General features: G+C 37.7%; 1 protein-coding gene across 2 annotated transcripts; it reads right to left on the bottom strand.

The window, feature by feature from the left end:
• Positions 1-3,113: 3,113 nt before the first annotated feature.
• On the bottom strand, positions 3,114-23,420 carry Snx21 (Sorting nexin 21). 2 transcript variants are annotated; one of them, XM_083138840.1, is made up of 4 exons: positions 23,366-23,420; positions 17,444-17,583; positions 12,780-12,925; positions 3,114-4,218 (listed from the first exon to the last, which is right to left on the bottom strand). In XM_083138840.1, exons 2-4 carry the CDS (start codon positions 17,556-17,558, stop codon positions 3,541-3,543), a joined length of 939 nt encoding a protein of 312 aa, XP_082994966.1. In that variant the 5' UTR covers positions 17,559-17,583; positions 23,366-23,420; the 3' UTR covers positions 3,114-3,540. The 2 variants fall into 2 exon arrangements, with proteins under 2 accessions (XP_082994966.1, XP_082994967.1); XM_083138841.1 differs by having other exon boundaries at positions 23,295-23,419.
• Between the last annotated feature and the right edge of the window lie 48 nt (positions 23,421-23,468).

Below are 23,468 nucleotides of genomic sequence, written 5' to 3'. Positions count from 1 at the left end.
AAAACTACTGTGTAATTTTCAAAAAAACAAAGTGCTGCAACCCTAATGCATAGTAACTTATCTTCTTACTCTTTGTTACAAGCCAGCTCGTGAACATGTTATGACGTCACGTGAAATTCACCTGTATGAACATATGACAGGAAGAGGCCATTAAGACAGATAATATCAAATGAAACCAAACACGAACACTCATCACACAATAAGAAAGGGTTTATATTTTGCAGCCAGGCAACATTTGCACCAGAGGTCGCAAAATGGTTTCGGATGATATGACACACACACAGGATTGCCCAAGGGGGGAGGGGATTATAACACCCCCTTTTTTGCACAGTATTCCCAAAAAAAAGAACGTCAAAGTAAGGAAAAGAGGGCAAATTGAGAACTGACTACTAAAAAAAAGGATACATAACTCTCTCTCTCCTTTCGAAAATTCTGGGCACGCCACCCATTGCTTTAATACTGACTGAGTTGACTGTTGGATAAGTGTCGAGCAAGTGTCAAAAAAATGGTATGGGGGTTATTTGGATGTCTGTTACGTGTTGAGTTCAGGGGATATGCTTACATGCATCACACACAAACAGCCAATACCATACTCACCCAAGAATCAAATATATCCTTCATTCTCTAAACCTAGCATTGCTTTCTGCACCCTCCCAACCTCCTCTCTTTTCCACAGATGGAACCATTCAATGTGTAAGGGGCACCTGATTCTTCTTTACTGCTGCTTTTATTTATATATAGGTTTGTATACCATACCACTTATAGATCCCGAGTCATTCTTCTTCGTGTTCTATGGCACTCTTGTCCGTATTTGGACCATGGCCTTCCCAATCTTCCGCTTCCATCCCATCCTATCCAAGTCTGCTCTCTTCCAGTTCCTAGTTCTCATCAGTTGTACTGCATCTACTACAACCGCTTCTTCCCATCTGTTTCTCGGTCTCCCCACTGATCTTTTCCCTCCAAAATTTCCTTGCATCACCTTCTTGGGAATTCGGCTTTCATCCATCCTGATTACATGTCCTGCCCACTCTAACCTTTTAGCTTTTATATAACTTCAGATGAGGACATCTTTGTAAAATTCATATAATTCCTGATTGGTTCTTATTCTCCAAATATCTTGCACTTTTATTGGTTCAAATATTTTCCTCAATATTTTCCGTTCAAACAAGTCCTCCATTTCAGCTTCACTTTCAATAAAGGTCCATGTTTCACTTACGTGTATCATTATGCTGCGAATTAGGGTTTTATACAAAGTAACTTTACTTTAACTCTACGGTTTACTCCAGTGGCGACTTGTGACTTTTTCGGAGTGTATGAAGAAATTATGGTAAACCAAGAAAGTTTTGAAAAATGCGTTCAATTACAATCACACGTATCGCTTGTACTATCCTTTGCATTTAGAATGTTAGCTGCAGGGCCATGCTCAAGGTAGGGCAAGGGGCCCTTGCTCCTCACTTTGAACTACGAAATATTTAAATTTGAACCTATAAAATCCAACGAAAATAACAAACAATATTTCAGACTTTTCAAGAATTTCGATTTTCTTCTCCCTCCCTGTCGTCGAGTGGGTTCACCATAACGAAATTATGCTAAATTTTTCTAAATTGTGCTAGGATTTATTATGAATTACCTTTTTTTGGATAGTTGTAATTCTGCATCTACTTTTCTAGAGTTTTGAACTTGCGTAACAGTTATGTAATAGTATAAAATTTCCCCCAAAATTGTTTAAAATTGTGCAACAAACAACATGGGTTCAACATAGAAAAAAGTTTACCTCCAAATTTCCACCGATTTCCTACCACAAATCTCCTGGCGAACTAAATCGGGCTGCATGAAGTAAATATAGAAGATGGATCGTGGCATGGTTGTAAAAAAGCTTGACGCTGGATCGGATACTCCCTTTCGTTTGAAAAATGTCCGCTGGTGAAGTAGAAATAAGATTTGGATATAATATTATCTCTATTCCCTGAAAGCATATTCCATTGAATTCGATTTTTCCTCTCCCAGGGACTGGCGTTTGCAGATTTTTACCACTATGTCAAAAGCAGGGTGCTAAGTGTCAACAAATATCAAACTGTGCTTGGTTTAGTACCATTTTGCTGGGATTGGCAACGCTGATTGAGGAACAACTTGCTGGTTCCTCAGTCCTCGCCGCCCCTTCCACCCCTCACCCATCTGTCTGTAGGATGACCGCCGTGGTTCCTCAGCGAGCGGAAGAAAGCCTGTGGCCATCGTCTTTTGGCTGCTACTGGTGCATGCGAAAGCAGTCAACTCTTGACAGTAGCTAATCTAGTCAATTGTACGTACATTGCACTCATAATTTTATAACGCATTAAACTCCTAAAAGGTAGAGAACTCGAAATAAGTACAACTGAATTGTAGGAAGTTCCTCACTTCCTACATGGAGGAATCGTCCCTGGTTTACTCCATGGCAGTATTTACTCTTTGTATTCTATTTCTTACTTGTATAATCTCATAATTTTTGTCTGTGATGAATAATCTAGATAAGGGAAACTTGATACCACTTCCAATTCATGTTCTCCAATTTCATTCACTCCATGGATCCCGAATCAGTAGTATTTGAAAATACTGCTATTCACTTCTTTGTGAAATTACTAGGTGAGAGCTTACGTATCAGCCAAGCATATAAGCATATCTCCTGAACTCAGTGTAGTCACCCAATAGAGACATATCCTCCCTCCCTCCACCTTACACTTCCAAAACGCACCTGACACAACCAACCAATCAACACTCACTCAGTCGTAATTCAATGTGAGGAACACATCATCCAATGCCTGTTCACTATCAACTCTTCGTCTGGCTTCACTGCAGTTGGAAGCAGCAAACTTTCAATTCCAGACGACAATGCTGCAAATTATCATTTGTGTACTTTTATCTGGCGAGTGTTTCCTTCAGTTATGTACGGTACATGCATGTGCATGCATCAATGTACGTATGTGTGTGTATGCTTAAACAGCATGCAAACAGCTAATAATGACACAAATTAGTCTTCACGATACTATCAACAATTGGTTCAAAATAAATAAGGAATGATTAGGTAGCGAAGTCACAATTCTCAAGGCAAAAAGGCAAAAAAACAAAAAAACAAAAAAAACAAATAAAGGTACATAAAATATTCACTCTTTTTCCTCATTTGTAAACTAGTTCTGGTTTTATAAATAACTCAGTGCACACAAATTTCAACTATTTTCTTCTAAAAGAAATATATGTGCATAAAAAAAAAATCTCTGAAATCTAGAGGATAATTATTACATGCCAAAAATTGTTGGCAAAAGAGCATGGTAACACATACAATTAACATCTTACGATATTTCTATTGCAGATAAAAGACTAGATATTATGACTTTGAAACTAATACTTCAAACATAAAATATAACTATCCTATTTGGGAAAGTTCACAATCTATATCTTTTTAAAACATTTTAGATGTTAGCGGGAAAGCTATGTCTACTCCTTCACTATAAATAGAGTAAGGCACCATAGTGTAAAAGAACTAAGGATACCTCTAGCATCAGAAATCTAAATACATTTATCACGTAATGCATCAAGCAAATTTGGGCAACCATCTACTTTCACACCTTTTTGTTTCAAATCTACCAGTCTTGCTTCCAGGGCTCTTTTGTCTTTTCCCAAAGCCCACCACAACCTGACGCACAGCTGAAGAAATGGAACGTAATACTCCAGGATATCAGCATCGCTAACAGCTTCGAACCTTTGCAAAGCGAGCTCTGCAAACTTCTCGGCATCGCTGAAACCATCTATCGCAAAATGACAAGCGACTACCTCGCAAAGCGTAAGCATCACTTTTGGGTGACGATCCGTGTATAACTTATTCATGAGATAAAATATATTTTCCAAGAGAGGCACTGCTTCCTCGAATCTTGAGAGCTTCATCCAACACTTAGCTTCTTTGTATTCTTGCTCGTAGAGAAACGTGGTGAACGTGTTGCAAGTTTTCAGCTGAACATTTTGGCTCACGTGATGGAAAAGATCTTCGAATAAACCACTACGTTCAGAAATTAATTCTGGCGTAAAATTACCAAGCAGCACTTTCTTCGGGAAATTCACGCTTGTCATCAAATGAGGGAAATCTCTACGTAGAGACAGATACAATTTCAGGAAATCTGAGTATCTTCTTTCAATCACAGCTGGATTTGGGTCCTGGTTGGGGCCCTTTCGAACCATGATAGTGTAAGCCTATGAAACAAGCGAGTGTTAGACTGAAGTAATTAAGAGTATTCTTTAACATGATACCAATCAATAACATTTAATTCAAGTTTCCACATCCAATTCCATATCCTGACTAAGAACACTAACAAAGTAAACAGATTGAAAGAATTCTTTTTTATTTTCCACACAGCTTTCTTTTCCTTCCTCGATAAAAAAACTAAACTGTGAAAAACTTGCCTCAGGGCATTTATAAATATATATATAAATTCAGGCATAAATCGCCTTGTACACGATCAAATTAATCACGAACAAGTCGTTGATTGAATGCTTAAAAGGAAATGACGTCAGAGACAACGTCATTCTTCTCATTGAATGCAAGGTTACTTCCAAGTATTTCCATTTAGGAACTGTTCTAAATAACACCATCCAAGCCTGACTGTTGACCAGAGCACATGCTACTGATATTAACGGAAAGAAGCATCGAGGTGCAGAATGCTATTTATTTCTATTCTGTGGTGAAGAGAAAGCATCAAAGTGTAAACACGTGTTCGTGACTTTCGAGAAAGGAAAGGAGGAGCAGTGGAACATTCTGTATTTATTTAATCTCAACTATACAAAAAAGAATAATGAATATTTCTACAGCAGTGAGTAATGTGATAATGAAATATATTCGACACGACGACAACCAACTGTAAAACATAATATTTTGCTTTGATCTTAAATTGAAGTTTAGATAAACACAATGAAAAACAACTATATGTATATCTGTGGAAATGAGATTTGTATAGAGTTGCCAGCTTTTCTGATTGGACGTTTTTTTTCTGATAAAAAACTGGCATTTTTTAAAGAAAAAAATGCACATTTTGGCTTTTTACTAATTACAGCTAGCCTATTTCACTTGCAGTGTCAGTTAAGAGTTTTAAAGTATCATGAAGTCATATTTTGGAACTACCTAAATAATTTTACATCCAAGAGAGACACATTGGCATTTTCTGCTAGTTACTAATTTGTTTTTGCCTTGAGTTCGTGTATTACCTACACAGTGACATAGTGGTAACACTGTCTTATAATCAGAGGGCACCAGGTTTGATCCTCAGTGGAGACAGATTCGGATTCCATTTTAAAACTGTAGGCTTATCTGGTTAATCTAACTGAGCAAAAATGAACTTAATTCAAAGTTTCATGTGTAAAAAGTAAAGAAAAAAGTGCTCCCCTGTGCATAGCACCATGCCATGAAGGCGTATAGGGTGTGTGGGGGGTAACGCTCCACACTTTCTTGATCCGGTCGTGAGTGGGGGTGATGTGATCAGCATCACGCCCCTGACTGCCTTTACCCCCAGGTACCCATGTTATTCGACGCTGGGTGGGCACCGGGGCCGCTTCCATCGTTAGAAAAGTTCCCGGATTTGAATCGGCCAGGGATCGAACCCGGGACCTTTAGCATGGTAGTCAGACACGTTACCGACTGAGCCACCGCGGCCATGTGTTTGTCATCATGACCATTTAGAAACAAAATGATTTGGTTATACTCAAGTTGCATTTCTCTGATGTCACAAAAATGAAGCAAATGCTAATATTAAACTATTAGATGTTTCACAACAATCAAAAACTTTACTATTCACAATACATATGCAGAACTATATGCATACATACCCCCATTTAATACTTAAGATCAGTATGCTACTACAAATTAGATTTAGAGCTCTCTTTTTACAGTAGAGAGATAAATGAAAGCTGTGGAATAAGATAAATGCAGCCAAGTAATATATTTTCATTGATTTGAAACATTTTGGTGAAAAAAGCCGAAGCCCAGCCAAAAAAGCCATGGAAAAAAACTGTTTTCCCCCCAAAAAAGCCACTTCCAACTCTAGATTTTTATAAAATTAATTTGTTGTGTTCACATTGTTTTTCTTGTGTCTCAGATCGTATTTAGATTATTAATAATACCGAGAAAATACACCAGCATCATACTTCTTTCTAGTTTCTAATATGCGCTACTTCTTCTTTGTGAATAAAATTATTATGTTTAAGTATATTTATTTCTTTTCATGTCGTACACACTGCCACGTATTGCTAAAATGTAAACTTGTCCAATTTTTCTTGCATGTGCAATTTCAGACCGTTCAACGACTTTCAATTGTCAATTTTAAGCGCTCAATTGAATGACTTGTTCGTGATTTATTTGATCGTGTAGAAAGAACTTTTTGTCAATGAGTGTGTATTCAACAGAAAAGCTGTTTGCAATATACATTCTGTAATTAAAAATTAGAGATGACATTTTTATGAAGTTTTTGCTGATACCAACAAAATACTCATACATAATTTACCAACGACTCTATTATGAAATTACAAATGATCCATGAACAAACTGAATGGATCACTACTTGGAAAAATGGAACAACATAGACATTTGCTTTCAAAATAAGGGTACATGAATTAAAGTTAACAGGTGAAAATGTAGTTGTGTCGTTTGATGAAATATCTAATCCACTGGCAAGATCTAATCTGTTGTTTTTTTCATATATGTAAAGGACTCTTTATAAAATTTAAAGAAAAACACATATGCATAAGCTAATAAAACACTTTGTCTTCCAAATTAGTATATATTATGCAAGGTGGTGGTAACTGAAAGGAATCAACAATCTATTAAATGAAAATAATATTTCGTAATTTTATGTTTCATATACTACTTTTAATAACCAATAAAATGGTAAGTGTGTTCCATTACAACTTTTCACTATGCGGCATCATACAGTGCGATTCAATCAGTATACATCACATTTATTACTAAATAATAAGTAAAAAAAAGCAATTAATGTTAGCTAAAATCTGATTGCATGTTTTGAAAGATCAGCCAATTTAAACATTTTATCTACAATATATCAACATCTATATTATACGTAGAAAGTTTCAGCGAAAAATGCAGGCTCGACCAGGACTCAAATCTGGGTCTCTGCCATACCTTGCCATTGCTCTAACCTATGAGCTACCAAGCCAGCCTAGTCTCGCCTGATTTTTTGCTGTCGCTGTTTTACATGCGTGGAACCATCTAGCTGCCAGTGCTACCGCAATGGGATCTGTTGCCAGGTTCGAGTACTGGTCGAGCCTGCATTTTTCGCTGAAAAATTTACGTAGTACATCTCCTGTGTGTGCCTAATCTTCAATCTATCTTATAGTTTGAGAATGGCAAACAGATAAAAGAAATCATTGCACATTTTTGTTAAACTAATAATAATATGTAAAACATACAACCTACAATAAAATAAACTTTAATTGTTGTTTTTATTTACATATAAGTTTGTATACCATACCACTTATAGATACTGAGTCATTTATATTTGAAAATGCTAACTATTTTCGCGTTCCCATTTCATTCTAGTGTTCCCTCACAAATAGACATTACCTCTGGCAAAATAACACAGTAGCATAATTTTGCACGGAATTGTAAGCTACTTATAGAATATCATATAAAATAGCCAATCATCTTACTAACATGCATATATCGGCTGATGCTGATACAGAACTAATTAATCTGTTCCTTCCTTATTATAAAAAAGAAGAAAAGCATTCACAAAGTAATATTAACATCTTATGATAATGAATGTAGTGAAAATTTCTCAATTTCACCATCAGACATCTATGTTTGCATTCTATGTAAAAATGTTGTATTTCAGTTACACTGGATGAATTGAGTTCCAGACGTGTATGCACAGTTTATGTCCAGGCCGGGATTTGAACCTGGGACCCCTGGTGTTGTAGTGTGATGTGCTAACCTCTCGACTGTGGGCGCCAGCTTTCCGCACATTTAAATACACAGAAAGAATACTGAAACTAAATTTGAAACAATCATCCATTACGGTTTTAGCTGGTGCCGGTTCATCGGGAAATAGATTTCTCCATTTCTATACATATGAGATGCTCAAAATATGCTTCCAACATAGCGATTCACTGTGTGTGCGTAAAGATTAATGCCCACCGAGATGCAGAGCAACGTGGCATATAGATTAACGCCCACCAAGACAAGGAGCAACATGGCGACTGATGCATTTTCGGTGTTTCAGTGGCCGATAACCTGCAGACTTCGTGCTTTGGTTTCGTGTGTTTCTCTGTAGTGGGCTACACCACTGATTTCAATAAAATGAATGAATTAATTAAAAAATTTTGGGTGCATCGGTACTTAAGGCTATTCTGCACCCTTCAATATATTCGGGGAAATATCCCCTTACCTAAAATTCTGACTTAAGAGATTAAAACAAGGAGTGTAAAAAGCCCCTTGGAAAAAATTAAAATTGCAAGGTTGTAAAAAGACCTGCACAAAACACGCACAACACGTTAAAAAGTCAGAAGGTATTAAAAGCTTCCTCACAGACGGGTTAAGGGATCAGTTCTTTGCAAAAATCTAAAAACCTTGGATAAAACAGTTGTCATCACCCAACAGGGATGACAAACAGCTAGGAAGTTTAAAAGTCTGTCCGAGGGTAGCTAATAAGAATATGCCGCACACTTAAAAGAACGTTAGAAGCACAACACATCGGAGGGTCCAGCCCTTGCAGCAAGTGACCATGTGTTAGATGGCTGTGTCCTATACGCAGGCAGGTAAGAATAACTTCTTCTCGACAAGAGGGATGGGACGAGCAACGCCAAGCACCTATGGTGGGCTTGATAGCGTGAAGCTTGTTCCCAATTTCCGCATCCCACTCTTCCTGCCAAGTGTCAAGAAGGCAACCACGAATAACATTCTGCAGGTCGCTAGCTGGCAGAAGGTGGACGAGGTCGCCGTCTGCGTCAACAGACTTGGCGGCAGCATCGGCTGCTTCATTTCCTTGTATGCTCACATGTCTAGCGACCCAACAGAAGCAGACATCAGCACTGGCACATAAACATACGAGCCGTCTGAAGAGGAGTTGCACTACTGCCACATTTCTCCATGTCTCAGTGGGCGACATGCTTAAGAGGTACTGTTGACAAACTGTGACTGAACGTCTCACACCGAGGACTGTAGCAGCGGCACTGCTCTAAATATAACAAACTCGTTCTTGAAGGTCAAACCAATCCCTACTGGCAAGCTTGCCAACTCATCCAGGTGAATGCATGTATGAGCGCGGGGACTTTTCGAACACACTGTACAATGAAGACATGGAAAACCTTGTCATACGGTATGACACATGCCTGAACCATGGTGGTAAGTATGTAGAAAAATTACCAAATGTATTCTGTAACAAAGAAGTAAAATAAAACTAATTCTCTTATTTCTAAAAAGAAATGGTCAGGACATTCCAAATGACCCTCTTATTTATGTTAGGCACAAATTTGTCTTCCTTTTATATCTTGTTAAAAGGCAACTGCTGAATTAAATACTACAGTGCCTCTTTCTGTCCCTACAGTACGGACGCGATAAGAAGCGGCGTGCAATCAGAACGCAGAACGGCAGAACGTGACCAAATTCTGTCTCCTCGTTGGCTGCCATGTAGCTGGGGGGGTTTCTACGTTGCCACGTTCGCACAAACACACGGACAGGCTAGTCAGCTGTTGGCAAGCTCGGGATAAAAGCGTCACGCGAAATTAAGCACGTACGTATCAGTATGCTAATATATGTTATTTCCGTCGTAAATTGATAAATTAACGAATCTAGAAGTTTGAATCGGAAGTTTCTTGTAGGTTGACGTTAACTTCCAGTGTGAATTTTACATTCTGGCAAGCATGAAACATTTTATCTTCCTGCTCTACACAGCAACCGAAAACCTTCACTGAAAGAACCTTTGTTGTGTTTTTATTATGGTACATTGCAAGCATCAGCTACCGGCATCTTTTTACTTATGTTGTATCGTATCACAATTACCAACAAAAGAAAATGCATCTTGTGTTATGAACAACACTGTGGCAAATCGTTCTCCTTTGATTTCATGCCGCCTCTCTTTGCCTTCTTTGTCACGCCGCGATTGTTGAAGCTTCAGAACGTACAAATGAAATGTATTTCTTGAAAATTAGGGCAAATTACGTATAAACAAATTATTTACAACTTCGTTTCGTTAACACGGTTTTAAATTATATTTTGAGGAACCTACAAAAATTCACCTCTAAAACAGAATTTTACAGAACTGATTTACTGTATTACGGAGAAAATTTATCAAGAACAAATAAATTGTGTGTGAATTGATTGATTGAGTTGGTGTTTTAAAGTCCACTTTATGCACACTACGGCTAATCTGGAATGGACCTACAGTTGGAAGTGGGATCCGAACCACTATGTGCCTCGACAGGGTATCAAACCCAGGACTACTTGATTAGAAGGCGACAACACTTACCCTACCACTGTGCCATCGGGAAGGCACATGTGGGTGTGTGAAGTGAGATAATTTGGGAGCTATATGAGAATACAGGCTCTGGCAATACAGAGTTCAATAAATTACAACGAAACGCTTGGCAATTGCTCGATTTCCTTAACATTAATGATACATTTGGTACGTGTGTTATTAATGCTTTGAGCTACCTGTATGTAAAATCAAAAAAATGAATGAAAGAACAGAAGTAGTAGTTAAAGAATCAGTTGTTTTTTCTTACCGGCTGCCATTGCAGTGGCGCTATCACAAGATCATCTTCATTGTTGGTTGGTAAAGGAACATCTTCATCTTAGCTACTACTGTAACTGTTGTCTTCCCGCCCAAGTGAAATTACAAAATCCTCCATTTGCTGCTCTTCAACTCCCTCCTTTTCCCATGCTTCGGAAATAATCTTCCTTGCGTGTTCTATAGCCGAACGCCACTTATCTGCTGTCACATCCCCGATAGCCTGTTCTGTCAATTGCAAAATTTTGGACGGTGTAAAAGGTGGCAAAGTGTTCCTCTGTGCTACCAGCCCTTTGACCTGTGCCCAAATAAGTTCGATTGCATCGTACATACAATGATAAGGCGGGAGACGGACCACCGTATGTCCCGCTTCTTCTGCAAGCTTGTCTATTCGATATATGGGGAACTGGGGTCTGTGTAACATAAGGAGCTGCAGTAGTTCAGCCTTCCTCATGTTTCTGTGGACTCGCGAAAATCCTCAAGTAGGTCAATCCGGCAACAGCGCGTCGCTACCAGAGTGGGTGGTCCCACGCCGCTTGCTAGCGCGTCCCGACTGTAGTGTGCCTGTCAGCGGTCCACCTGGTGCCCGGCCAGATGTCTCCGCTATGGAAACCTTTGGCTTCGAAATGACTTCCAGTTCTCAGAATTACAGTTACAATTACAATCAAAATAAATAAGTACCTTGTCACAGGGGATGTTGTCCTCGTGCCACGGAGTTTTGATAACAAGACATGCTAAAAGGTCACTTAAGTTTCCTAACAGCTCGTGGCGCGAGAGCAGCAACTGAAACGCACACAATCTGTCAATTTCTTAACCTCATTCCATTTGCAGTAACTTCGCGATTTCACTCTAGTTGTATTTTTAAAGTGCTTGGTGTTCCAAGTGTTATTTGTGTTTTGCTATACTTCTAATAATGGCACATACGTACACGTTACAACAAAATACAGTCTATGCAACAAACCCACACACATTAGAACTGAAGGAGCATACCAGGAGAGAAACTGAAGCAATTTCAGAAGCTGAACTGTTGCATGTAAATGGAAATTTCCTAAAAACAGGAAATGTGTGGAAGCGAGCATCTATGTTGCTCCTGCGCTGCGACGTTTCGGGACGCAACTCCTCCCTTCCTCAGGCTGTTCACGATTATGTTATATATAATTCATAACCATGTCGACCTCTCCATAGGTACAGGAAATAGGATTGGTAAAAGGTGTGTGGTTAAAAAACAATAAAAATCTAAAACCCATTACAGGTGCACGTCATACTACCATGCTGTTTCCCCAATTAGAAACTGCTCCTTGGAATGTTAAAACTTCAGTTTCTAATCGGGGAAACAGCATGGTAATATGACGTGCACCTGTAATGGGTTTTAGATTTTTATTGTTTTTTAACCACACACCTTTTACCAATCCTATATCCTGTACCATGGTTATGAATTATATATAACATAAACGTGAACAGCCTGAGGAAGGGAGCAATTGCGTCCCGAAACGTCGCAGGAGCAACATAGATACTCGCAAAACGTAAGTTATCAATATATTTATATTAAATTTGTGAGTAATTCGCACAACTTTCATCATGAATTTGTGTGGAAGCACGAGGACAACATTTCCAACATAACCTGTGACATGGTACATGCTTACTTTGAATGTAATTGTAACTGTAATTCTGAGAACTCAAAAGTCATTTCGAAGCCAACGGTTTCCATAGCGGAGATATCTCACATGATATGACGGAAGTTGCCGACAGGCACGCAAGGGACGGAAAAATGCATTGTATTTTGTACTTGCTTAGTCTTGACTCAAAAACAAATAAAAAGATAAAGCTGCTTGCAATAATGTCAACGTTTCACTGGCTCCAAAGTTCCCAATACAGTCCTCGGGATGTTGGCAAAAAGCCAACTTCCTACCCTGTCCTGAACATTTATTCCTCCATTTATATCTTTGTAGTATCACTAATGACAGTCAAGTTATATTCAGAAGTACTACAATTTCAATAATAATAAACATTATATATCCATACCACATGTTTTTTCTCCTTTCCATCACTAATGGTTCTTGCAGAAACAATCTCAAAGGTTAGAGTTGGCAAAACTGCTACGTCACCATTTGTAGTGCTCTCAGGTGAAATATTTGCTTTGGTTTCTCTAGGAACTTTCGACCAAGACCCTGAAAGTATTTACAATTACACACATAAAGGCAAAATGTCTGCATGCAAATAAAGTCTAGCATGTAAATTGAAAAACTTACAAGAAAATACTTTGACAGACAAAATAGCTGGTGGATTACTGATTACCTTGCTTTTTCTCCTATACGTATACATACACACTCACCCGCACCCACACATAGTGCTTTTTTGGTAGTACAACAGTAAGTTGTACAGGTACATTCTCATCACTATAAAAACTAATAATTCCCCCCTCAATTTGAGTTTTAGCAATTATTTAAGATTGTGTTCAATATATGCTTTCGTAGTTAGGTTAGGCGGGCCAAGTTTGTTTCTCTTAGCATTAAAATAAAGTCCCTAAATGCATTCTACCAAGCTTCCAATTTACTTCTACATTAATTTCTAGTAGTCTGCGATACTTACAGTTGCTTGTTAACAGAAAATATATGGCAAGCACGCATGCATCTGCAAAGGTAATTTTTAAGTTGTTTTTTCCAACATAAATAACTTTTTTTAAAAAATCCAAACAGTACTTATTACGTTAAGGAAGGTTCAAATTTCGTGCGACAGTGTTTGCCCCCCCCCCTCACCATACTTGAACCAGCATGCATTCTGTTGGCCTGATGCCTTAGACCTTACGACCAGAGTGCAGGACTCTTTATCTTTTTAACTTACCCTACAATAAATAAATAAAAAATCATAATAAGTGCATTTCTACTGAACCTAATATTAATTTCTTTCCATTACCAGAAACCTGAACCCGAGATTTACAACCTAACCATGGTGAAACCAACACAGAATGAAGGGTGACATGGCTCCCTATTTAGATCAAATGCACCAATCTTGCAGTGGTGGATGGTTCTGAAATTCAGGAGACTTTAGCCACATATTCCCCATTATACTGTCCAACTGAATGTGTTGCTTACTATCTCATAAAAACTGATTCTAACTTTCTTTTTATATTTCAAAATCTCCTTTTCTTTTTAAGTGGCGTAACAGCACACCCAGTGAGGGCCAGGGGGTACCCTTGACGCTCTGTACCCCCTGGAGAAAGTGAAATATTTTGCATGGTTTATGAACATTTTCAGTCGATTTTAGCTCTCGGAAATGTGCTATTGTGAAGTAAAGTACATCTGTTACCTTAGCACGTTACTTTACTGTGAAGAAGAACAGCTCGAAGGCTTGGCGCAAGTGAATATAGAAACCAAAATGACTTTCCAGAACAGCAGCTATAATTTTAAGTAGTTAGGTTAGGTACTGATAGTTATTTTCAACATGTTCTTTCGCTATTTTAGTGTACATACAAACTGTTATTACTAACAAAAAGTGGCGAAAATACTCAGAAATTGCAGGTTTTAACTTACATGGGCCATATTTGAGGATCAAGTATCTCCGATATTTGTGCTTTCCAAATGTTTGAACCACTTTTACATTACATGAAACATTGAAATATGTCGATTAAAAAAACTTGACGTAATTTTCGAGGGGGTACAGTGGATAAACGGCCCCAGCCAGGGCCTACCTACTGACTGCCAGCCTTGCTCCCACCTGCCGAGGTGGTAAATCAAGGTGGTAAATCATCCATCCAGTTACATGGTGATGCGTGATCAGCACAAAAAAAAAACAGTCGTTGTAGGTTTCCATGACCGTATCACGCTACTCATCCTTCCATAATGTTTCATTTTATTGTTAGAAGTGGGTTTTTTTTCTTTTATTTTGCAGGTATGAAACATTGGATCACTTGGTTCTATGTCACCATAAGGGTAAGTAATAAATATGTTAGCACCCTGAGTCTTGTCACTGCTGTTTATTATTGTTCAAGACCAGTTTGCTACTTCTTTGCAAGTATATCCCTAATTGCCCTAATGATTCAGGGCCAATATCAAAATTTTGAGCTCTCTCTGGGATCAAACCCAAGACGGTTCACACCAAAGGCAACAGTGCTAACCATTTTGGTTAACCGAACATTAATTTGTCTAGTTTTTGTTGTTTGCTGGAAACAGTAGGGAGAACAGACTAGTGGGAGGTAATCAAACAGCCAACAACTTCTAAATAGAATGTCACCAAATATATTTTACACACAATTAATCAGGTATCTTAAATATAATATATAATTTACCTAGCTTTTTCTAGTAAGTATTTTGCAGTGATCAGAACGCTACATTTTAAAAGTAGCTTCGCTAGAGCTACAGCTATTCTTCCAAAATGTAGCTTCGCTACAGCTACAGCTACATTTATCAAAAAGTAGCTCGCTACGCTACTCATGTGCGCTACTCGCTACTTTGCTACTTTTGCATAAAAAAAACTTAAAAATAACCATGTGAATATTAAAAAATCCCCTACTACTGGTAAATAGATTCTGTTATTTATTATCATGATTCCCGTCATTCAAAAATTTTGATAGCTGTGTTACTTCAGTTACTTATTTTTACTATAGTTTTTGAGAATAACGTACCTATGCAAGTGGCATTTCAATTCAAATTTGATATATGAATATTGCAATTAGGGTGTTACCCAAATTAATGATTACAACTATACACAAATGAAATTTGGTAGGATTACGTTTATGTTCACATCAACTTATTTTTCTTGAGAATAAATATTTCATTTTTTAATAGACTGATATGATGGCAGCATTTTGAATGAAAAGTACCTGGGGCCCTTTGTTTACAAAAGGGCTCCAGGTTCGATACCCAGCGGAGGCACATAGTGGCTCGGATCCAGTCTCGATCAGCTTATCTATGCATAAAATGGACTCAAAACAAAAAGTAGGAAAGACGCCAAGTTGGGAGGATGGGATCCTCCTGCTCCTCCATTCCCCACACTGCTCATCATTCATCATTCTTCCTCGTTCTCACAATTAGCCGAAAGTGGCAGAAAGCTACTAGTATAGATAAGAGAATAATTAAATAAACCATTCATCCTCATTGTCATGATTGAGAAGAATTGAAGAATAGATGAGGAGGTAAACAGAAGAGGACACATGGGTGGTGGACTATATCAAAGCGTTCGAAGATTAATATGGAACAGGGATGTACCTATGCAATGCAAGAAGGTAACATGTAACACATACTATGTGCCAATAATTACGTGACATAGAGAGACAAGAAAAAGATGCAGGCAGTGGAGATGAAATTTTAAGGAGTCTATGGGAGAAGACTAGAAGGGATAGAATAAGGAATGAGAAGATCCGACAGCCAGTGGGTGTGGTGAAGCTTCAGGACAGGATAGATCAGGCACAGATGAGATGGTTGGGATACATGAGGAGGATGGATGCAGAAAGACTACCAGTAAGAGATTATAATGCACAAGGACAAGGGGGAGACCAAAATGTCGGTGGAAAGAGCAGATACCGGAGAGTGTTAGGAGAAGAGGAGAAGATTGGGAACACCATGGAAAGAGAGGAGTGGTGGAAGACCAAGAAATAATGCAGAGTCTTGACTTCTATGCCGACCCAGTCAGAGGCAGGAAACGGCAAAGGATAGTGATGATGATGTCATGATTAGCAAAAGTTACAGAAAAGTGACGCAAAAGTAGGAAAAATACATAATTTTTAAAACTATGTATATTAACTAAAGAACTAAAGGAAATTGTCGTTTCTGCAGGAATGTCAATAACTCGTACGTACTTTTTACAATATGATACAATATATTGAGGAAACTGTCGTGTAAACCCGAGTGTTCTACACGTATTGTAATTTTATAATTTGTGAACAAATATTTTCGCGAAAATAATTGTAATTCCAGAAACTCTGTCATTCTTGTAACAATAATTTCTTGCTGGTGAGATCCTATATACTGACAATGATCAATGCTGTTAATGTACTGAACCATTTATTGCTGGCACTATTCCTTTGTCAGTGCAGTGGAAAATCCATCGCTCCTTTTTGCACTGCAAGTTGTGTCTTACACAGCAATTAATGACATTTTGGTGCCTCTTACACCATGAATATCCACAGGATTTGTTCCGGGGGTGACGCAAACGAGGCACTTTTTTCCAGCGGTGCAGCAAACGAGGCATGTTTCTCCCCAAAATAGCGATGCAGCTCAAAAAAACTTAGCTGTTAGCTGGAATATATTCATATATGTCAGTTAGATATCCAGATACTAATTAAATAACATGCAGATATCTACAATCTAGATAACCTGTATTTTTATGTAATTGACTTTGTCTTTATGAACCTCCTGCAAAATTAAAGGTTATTGTTGATTTTTTCTGACGCTGTTGCCACATTCAAAATTCACCTTAAAATGCTGAGAGAAAATGTAGCTGTAGCGAAATTTTCGCTACAACTACAGGAATTTTGTAGCTTCGCTACCACTACAACTACAATTTTCAAAATGTAGCGTCGCTACAGCTACAGCTACAAATTCTGTAGCGACGTTACAAGTAGCATGCTACTTCTGACCACTGGTATTTTGAATGTTCTTATTCCACTATAACAACAATAGCAATATCTCTTCGGGTATTTGTACACATGCACATAAATACACAACATTAGTTATAATGGTAAGACTTACTGATATGTGCACTGGCCTGGCTTTGCGATCCACTTTGTCCACTGAAGCTCAAAGTTCCATGACCAAGCCTCAAGTCAGGCTCATCATCCAAATTATCTAGTTCTGGATTCATCATCTTCTACATTGCTATATCAAAAAACCTATTAAAAAATAAATATAGGCTACATTAAGCGTCTTGAAGTTCAACATTTCAGGATATGTAACTCACAATAAAGAACTGAAAATGCAAAGATGAAATTGGTGTTTGTTGAGGCAATTAAGTGCTCATGGACAAGTGACAGCTGGAAATAATGGAAAGATAAGAGGTTGGAATGAATCTAGTGTTAACTTTCCTACAATCATCTGTGTACCTGTCTACAGTGGCGCAGGAACGTTTTTCATTTGGGGGGGGGGGGGGTACAAAATTCAGCCTCCCATATATATAAACACACATACTACTGCACCTAGAAATACATTTCGGGGGTCCAACCAAGTGTTGCAATAATAATAATAATAATAATAATAATTATTATTATTATTATATTTAATTAAATTAAAATATTAATTAGATATGTAAGTTAATTAATATTGCATTGTTGTTATAACGTGAATAGGTAAAAGATTGTAAAAGAATAGATATATAACAGCATCTAGCTTGCATGTAGTTAAGATCGCCAAGATTTGCATAAAAACAACTGCCCTGGCAAGGAATTTAATGTCAAATAGAAAAATAATTGAATATTTATTGAATAACAAAAACAAAAGTTACATCCAATTAACGAAAAGTAAAGTTTCTGATTAATATTTTATGGATATTATCATTAGTTGTGTGCATAAGTCTTTGGAACCTTTCAAAGCCGTATGAGCCAAATTCCTTGCCTTCCAATAAGTTCAGCGGAAATAATCATCGATTATAAGTAATAAATGCTAAACAATTATATTTTGATTATTTACTTTTTGGTAAGTCTTTCGGGGAAGTGTCCGGGCCCCCTCCTAAATACGTCCTTGATAATTAGGTATAATGTGAAGACATGGGAAATATTCTATTTTAGAACAGCACACACGAATGTCCTGTTATTTAATGCAAAATTTCCATAACTATTTTTTTCTTTGTTTTTCTTAGAATTTATGTTTTTTTAAACAGATTTTAAAAGCAGATAACAATTCTGAAACATATAAAGCTCTGGACTTCGTTCTGGGCTTATTTGGATTTAACGGAACAAAAAATCAGGAGTTCGAAATGTGAAAATTTCGAACAAAGATACGTCTATTCAATTTAATGCAGGTTGAGATTAAAGGGGGTGAGGAGGATCTTGAGCCACCCCAACCAGGAATAACCATCTCCCACCCACTGGATATAGAAACCACATTATTGAATATATCATACTTATAGAGTTCCACTTCAGTTCATTCTAATTTTAAATTCCCATAGCTACACATAAAAATATCTTTAAACAATTTATGGCAGATGTGTACCACATCCAATGTCTTTTAGAAGCCATTTATTTGGTATTTACTCAGACATCTGTAGGGTGTTGTATAAAAAAAAAAGGAAAAAACTGAGTTGAGATGGTTCCCGATCAACTCGTAAAGTCCAACTTTGAAATATTTGTGAAACATTTGACAAAGCATTTATTTGTTATATAATTAGCTGTACCTAATGACACTCTTCAAGCACTGAAAGTACTATCATTACATATACAAAACCCAAATACTTCAGATGTCAGAGGAAGCAAGGAAAGGCATACGCTCAATTTTTTTTTTTCGTATCAATCTTTGGTGGACAAGGTTTCTTTTCGTATGGAGTAGTATTCAATGCGGACACATGCGTGTGTTTTCAGGTGACATGTCAACTTCTCGTTTATGTGAAAAGGTAAACTTTAATGTAAGCAAAAGCATGTGCACGTCACAGTTAAAGATTTTCGCATCTACAAATGCAAAACACATTCTCACCTCGCCGGCCTCCGGAGCGGAGGGAGAATACCGCGCTTTGATGCCAGAGGTCCCAGGTTGGGCATGTGAGTGTTTATCAATTTCATGATATCCATCCTCATCTTTGCGACTAGCCAAAAGTGGCAGAAATGCGAAGTAAAATAAACCAAATAAATCAATTAAACATTCGCATCTCACTCAAAGACCTTGCGAATCCAATCCAATATCTACCAATAGAACCTGCAGTGAGTTTCGTTTATCTCGTGCATTCATCTGACTAATGTAATTTTCTTACATATTGACTTTAGGGTTTAACTTAAAATGGCGTTGTGTTTGGGTTGCACTCGATACCAAAATTAGATTTTAAGCAATTAATGTCCAATTATAAGTATACCTAATACATAGGTAAAAATAATTCCCTCTCCCCTCCTCTGATAATAAACGTAAATTGGCCCTGTTTAAATGTCTAGGAAAAATTTCATTTCAATTAGGAATTATATCGCGATGCGACGAGTCGGGAATTGTCACAGCCTCATCTCGTCTCCTGTGTGGCGACATCCTTCTCGTTCATGTTTGTGTTTATTTTTGTTTCGGTTTCCACTCAGATGTTATTAAAATTTATTCTAGATTCACTTCATGCTCAGATCGGCTAATTGGGACTCTATTTTCAAAATCTCTTAATATATAGTAGGTTTAAGTATAGTTTTCCGAACACCCTCTTACAAAGTTATGATGAATATGGGTGAGGTACAGCAGTACATTGTACCCCCAAGTTGGTCTGTAGTGTCTCATTCGTGTAAGTATTTCGTTTTGGAAAATTCCATTTTAAATATTCAAAAGAAAATGGGATCAGTCATATACTCTTCTGATGAAGATTTGTATCTTATCTTCGAATCGACGTGACCACTTCTTTAGAAAAGTGTACCCCCCCTTACGCAAAGGAGCATTCGTATGCAGCGTGATTGTCTGAGAGCAAATCTGATTCCATCGTTCCACACACATTTTAAACAATTTTCATCTCCTTAAAGAGGTTTCCAAGAACTTAGGTCAATGAACTAACTAGTAGCAACCACAATGTAGTAAAATAGGTTTAGAATGGTTTGAATTTCTGTGGTAAGGAAGATAATGTTTAGGCCTATAAGCTATAAACAATACAACTTTTTTATTCGGTGAACTTAAAATAGGTTCTTTTACTTTGCGTCTGCTGTCAAATTAGCAAGGGGGGTACAGGGGGTACAACTCGATTTACGGATTTAGGGGGGTACAGTACCCCCTTCAAAAATTTATGGGGGTACAATGTACCCCTGTACCCCCCCCCCCCCCCCGTTCCTGCACCACTGCCAGTCTAGGCTACATGCCTAGACTACATTTACGAGGATTAAGAAACAAAACTTGCAGAAGTTTTATGGGCATCGACCCAAAGTAAAGCAAATCACCAATGTTTTATCAAATGTTATAAAATTAAGGCCGAGTCTGCTGCCACGCACGTGTCAGCAGTAAGATTAAGCGTCAAATTTGCTGCTGCCACGTAATTCGTCTGCTAAGAGTATGTTACAAATCTTAAGAACTGATTAAGACGAGAGAAATGCAAGTTTATGATTAGTGGGAATGAATGTACAGGCAATTTAGAATCTTTTTCTTTAGAAAGCATTTAGCGATATTATTCTAATGTTAACAGAACCTAACCTAACTACGAGAGCATTTAGGTTTATTATTAGAAGAATGATGAGGGACCTCATTTTAAAACATTTTCGTGAAAGTATTCGCTACAACTTCACAGTATGTGTTACAGACGTAATTGCATACATAGCATGATGAAATCACGATAAAACAAAGACCGAGTCTACTGCCACGCGCATCTTTTTTGAGATTCCAGCAGAAAAAGAACGTGGCAGCAGACACTGCCTAAAATTAAAGCTATTAAGGAGTATGGTTCATAGCAGTTAAATACTTCAGATGACTGATTGGATATTGTAATCCAGTGAAATCGTATAGACAGTGACGTGCACTGAGGAGTAGCTAGTCTAGCAGAGATAGATCAATCAATCTCACATCTCGAATTATATTCAAATCACAATATTTATTGTCTTGTTAAAGCCACCACAGCTCATATGCAACACCTTCTTTTCCACGCGCTTCTCGTCCATCGGTGTTCTCCGCGGGCAAAGCAGGCTGGATACCCTAGCTCGCTCTTCTTCAGCCAGGCCAGTTTCCAGGTAGAAACGGCCGGCCCAAGGAAAAGGAAGATTTCGACCTCTACTTCCCTTGCCCCCACGCTCCCCGCTGCAATGGTTGAAAGCCCAGGCTTTCAGGTTCCCCAGTCTATCTCCTATAGGACAGATAGGGGATTGGTTTCTCATAATTTTTTTGTAAATCCTCTAAAGAACACAGGGTAAAATTTTCTGCAGTACTTATGTTCTCTGTATTTACACAACCTTTTACACGTTGTACAATATGTGTGTATGTATAATATGGGATGTAGTTTTATTGTTTATAAAATGGGAACATGTTATGTGCAGACAATAATGTTATGCTTTCTTTCTTTCTTTTTCCTTTTTCAAATATGGAATATATAATGATTAAATTACAAATATGTGCTCAGGCTCTCTCTGACTCTCGTTTTAGTAGTGTTTTATTTAAATATACTAATATATTGGCCTGTAACAGTCATAAATACGGATGTATTTATTTGGGCAAGAGAACGCGTGTTCATAATGTTGTTGGTTTGGTTTATTTTACTTCGCTTTTCTTCCACATTTGGTTATCGCGAAAATGAGGATTGAGTGATGATATGATGAAATTGGTGAAGGGACCTCATATGAACAATCCAGGCCAGGATTCGAACCCGTGATGAGTGCGCATTCTTGTCCTATGTGTTGCAGTGAATAATGAAATAATTTGGAATGAAAAATGTATCTCAGAACTCAAAAAGTCAAATGAATATCATTGAAGAAACTACAAAAAAGTGTGTTGTGTTTTGTTTCCTGTCACCAAATCAACCAAGCGCGGGGGAGTGGTTATCATAGCGCGCTACGACACCAGGCGTTCTGGGTTCGAACCCCGACCCGGGCATGGACGTTCCCTGTGCTCGTCCCTTCATCAGTTTCATCGTATCATCTTCGAAATTAACCAAATGTGACAAAAAAGCGACGCTAAGTAACAAAAATGAAATCAAATCATTGATTGATTGCTTAAATTGGTTTATTTTACTTCGCTTTTCCGCCACCTTTGGTACAACAAAATAGATGAAGGAACACACACAAAGAACACAAATGGCCAATCCGAGATTCGAACCCAAGAACTCTGGCTTAGAGTCAAATCAAATAGTTTTTTATTTTCGAATGTGGGTGGGGGTTACGTGTACTTTTTTCTGGTACTCATTCATAATTTTGCAATCTTTTCCTGTTATTGACATTCTTCTTTTTTGAAGGAATACTGGACATAAAGGGAGAAGGGGTGTGACTCACACCAACCCCCCCCCACCCCCTTGAGCATGCTACTGACTGCTACCCCAAGTGTCGACGTCACCGCACGTCACTGCGTATAGATTTTGCAACCTTCTAATACAAACCTCCGAGTACACTATTGTTAATAAGTAAAGAATAAATCATACCTTAAACAGCGAGTAGTAAATGCCACATTTAAATTACGTTATTTAACACGATTAGCTTTCCAAAAACATAACTAAAAAAAAAAAAAGAACAGTTTGCACACAAGGAAAATTTCCAATAAAAAAAACTTTCACTAAAATTGAAAAAATACAACTTACACAGTGAAATCCAGTAATGTACAGTGTGCTTTCTCGATAAAAATCATTTTAGAACATGTGAAATAATTATTTTTATTACAAAATCAAAGTAATAGGAGGGTCTGGATGGAATTTGCCTCATAATTCTGTGCTACAGAAATCAGACGAAAAATATATACATATATAACTTACCACGTCTATAACAAAATACGTGCTTTCACGTGAATTAGTAAACATTATACTTATATAATGCTTTCACTTACATTAAAATGTTACTTTCCCTTTTTATTCTGACAAATTTCCGTCTGCACTATATTGTCACAGAGTGAAATACTTCAGTGTGGTCAGGTAAGTATCTTTTAAATT

The sequence above is a fragment of the Lepisma saccharinum genome, chromosome 17 (assembly GCF_977018435.1).
Source record: "Lepisma saccharinum chromosome 17, izLepSacc3.1, whole genome shotgun sequence".
Lineage (NCBI taxonomy): Eukaryota > Metazoa > Arthropoda > Insecta > Zygentoma > Lepismatidae > Lepisma > Lepisma saccharinum.
Note: the sequence above shows the minus strand (reverse complement) of the source record. Positions and strands in the feature narration are given on the sequence as shown.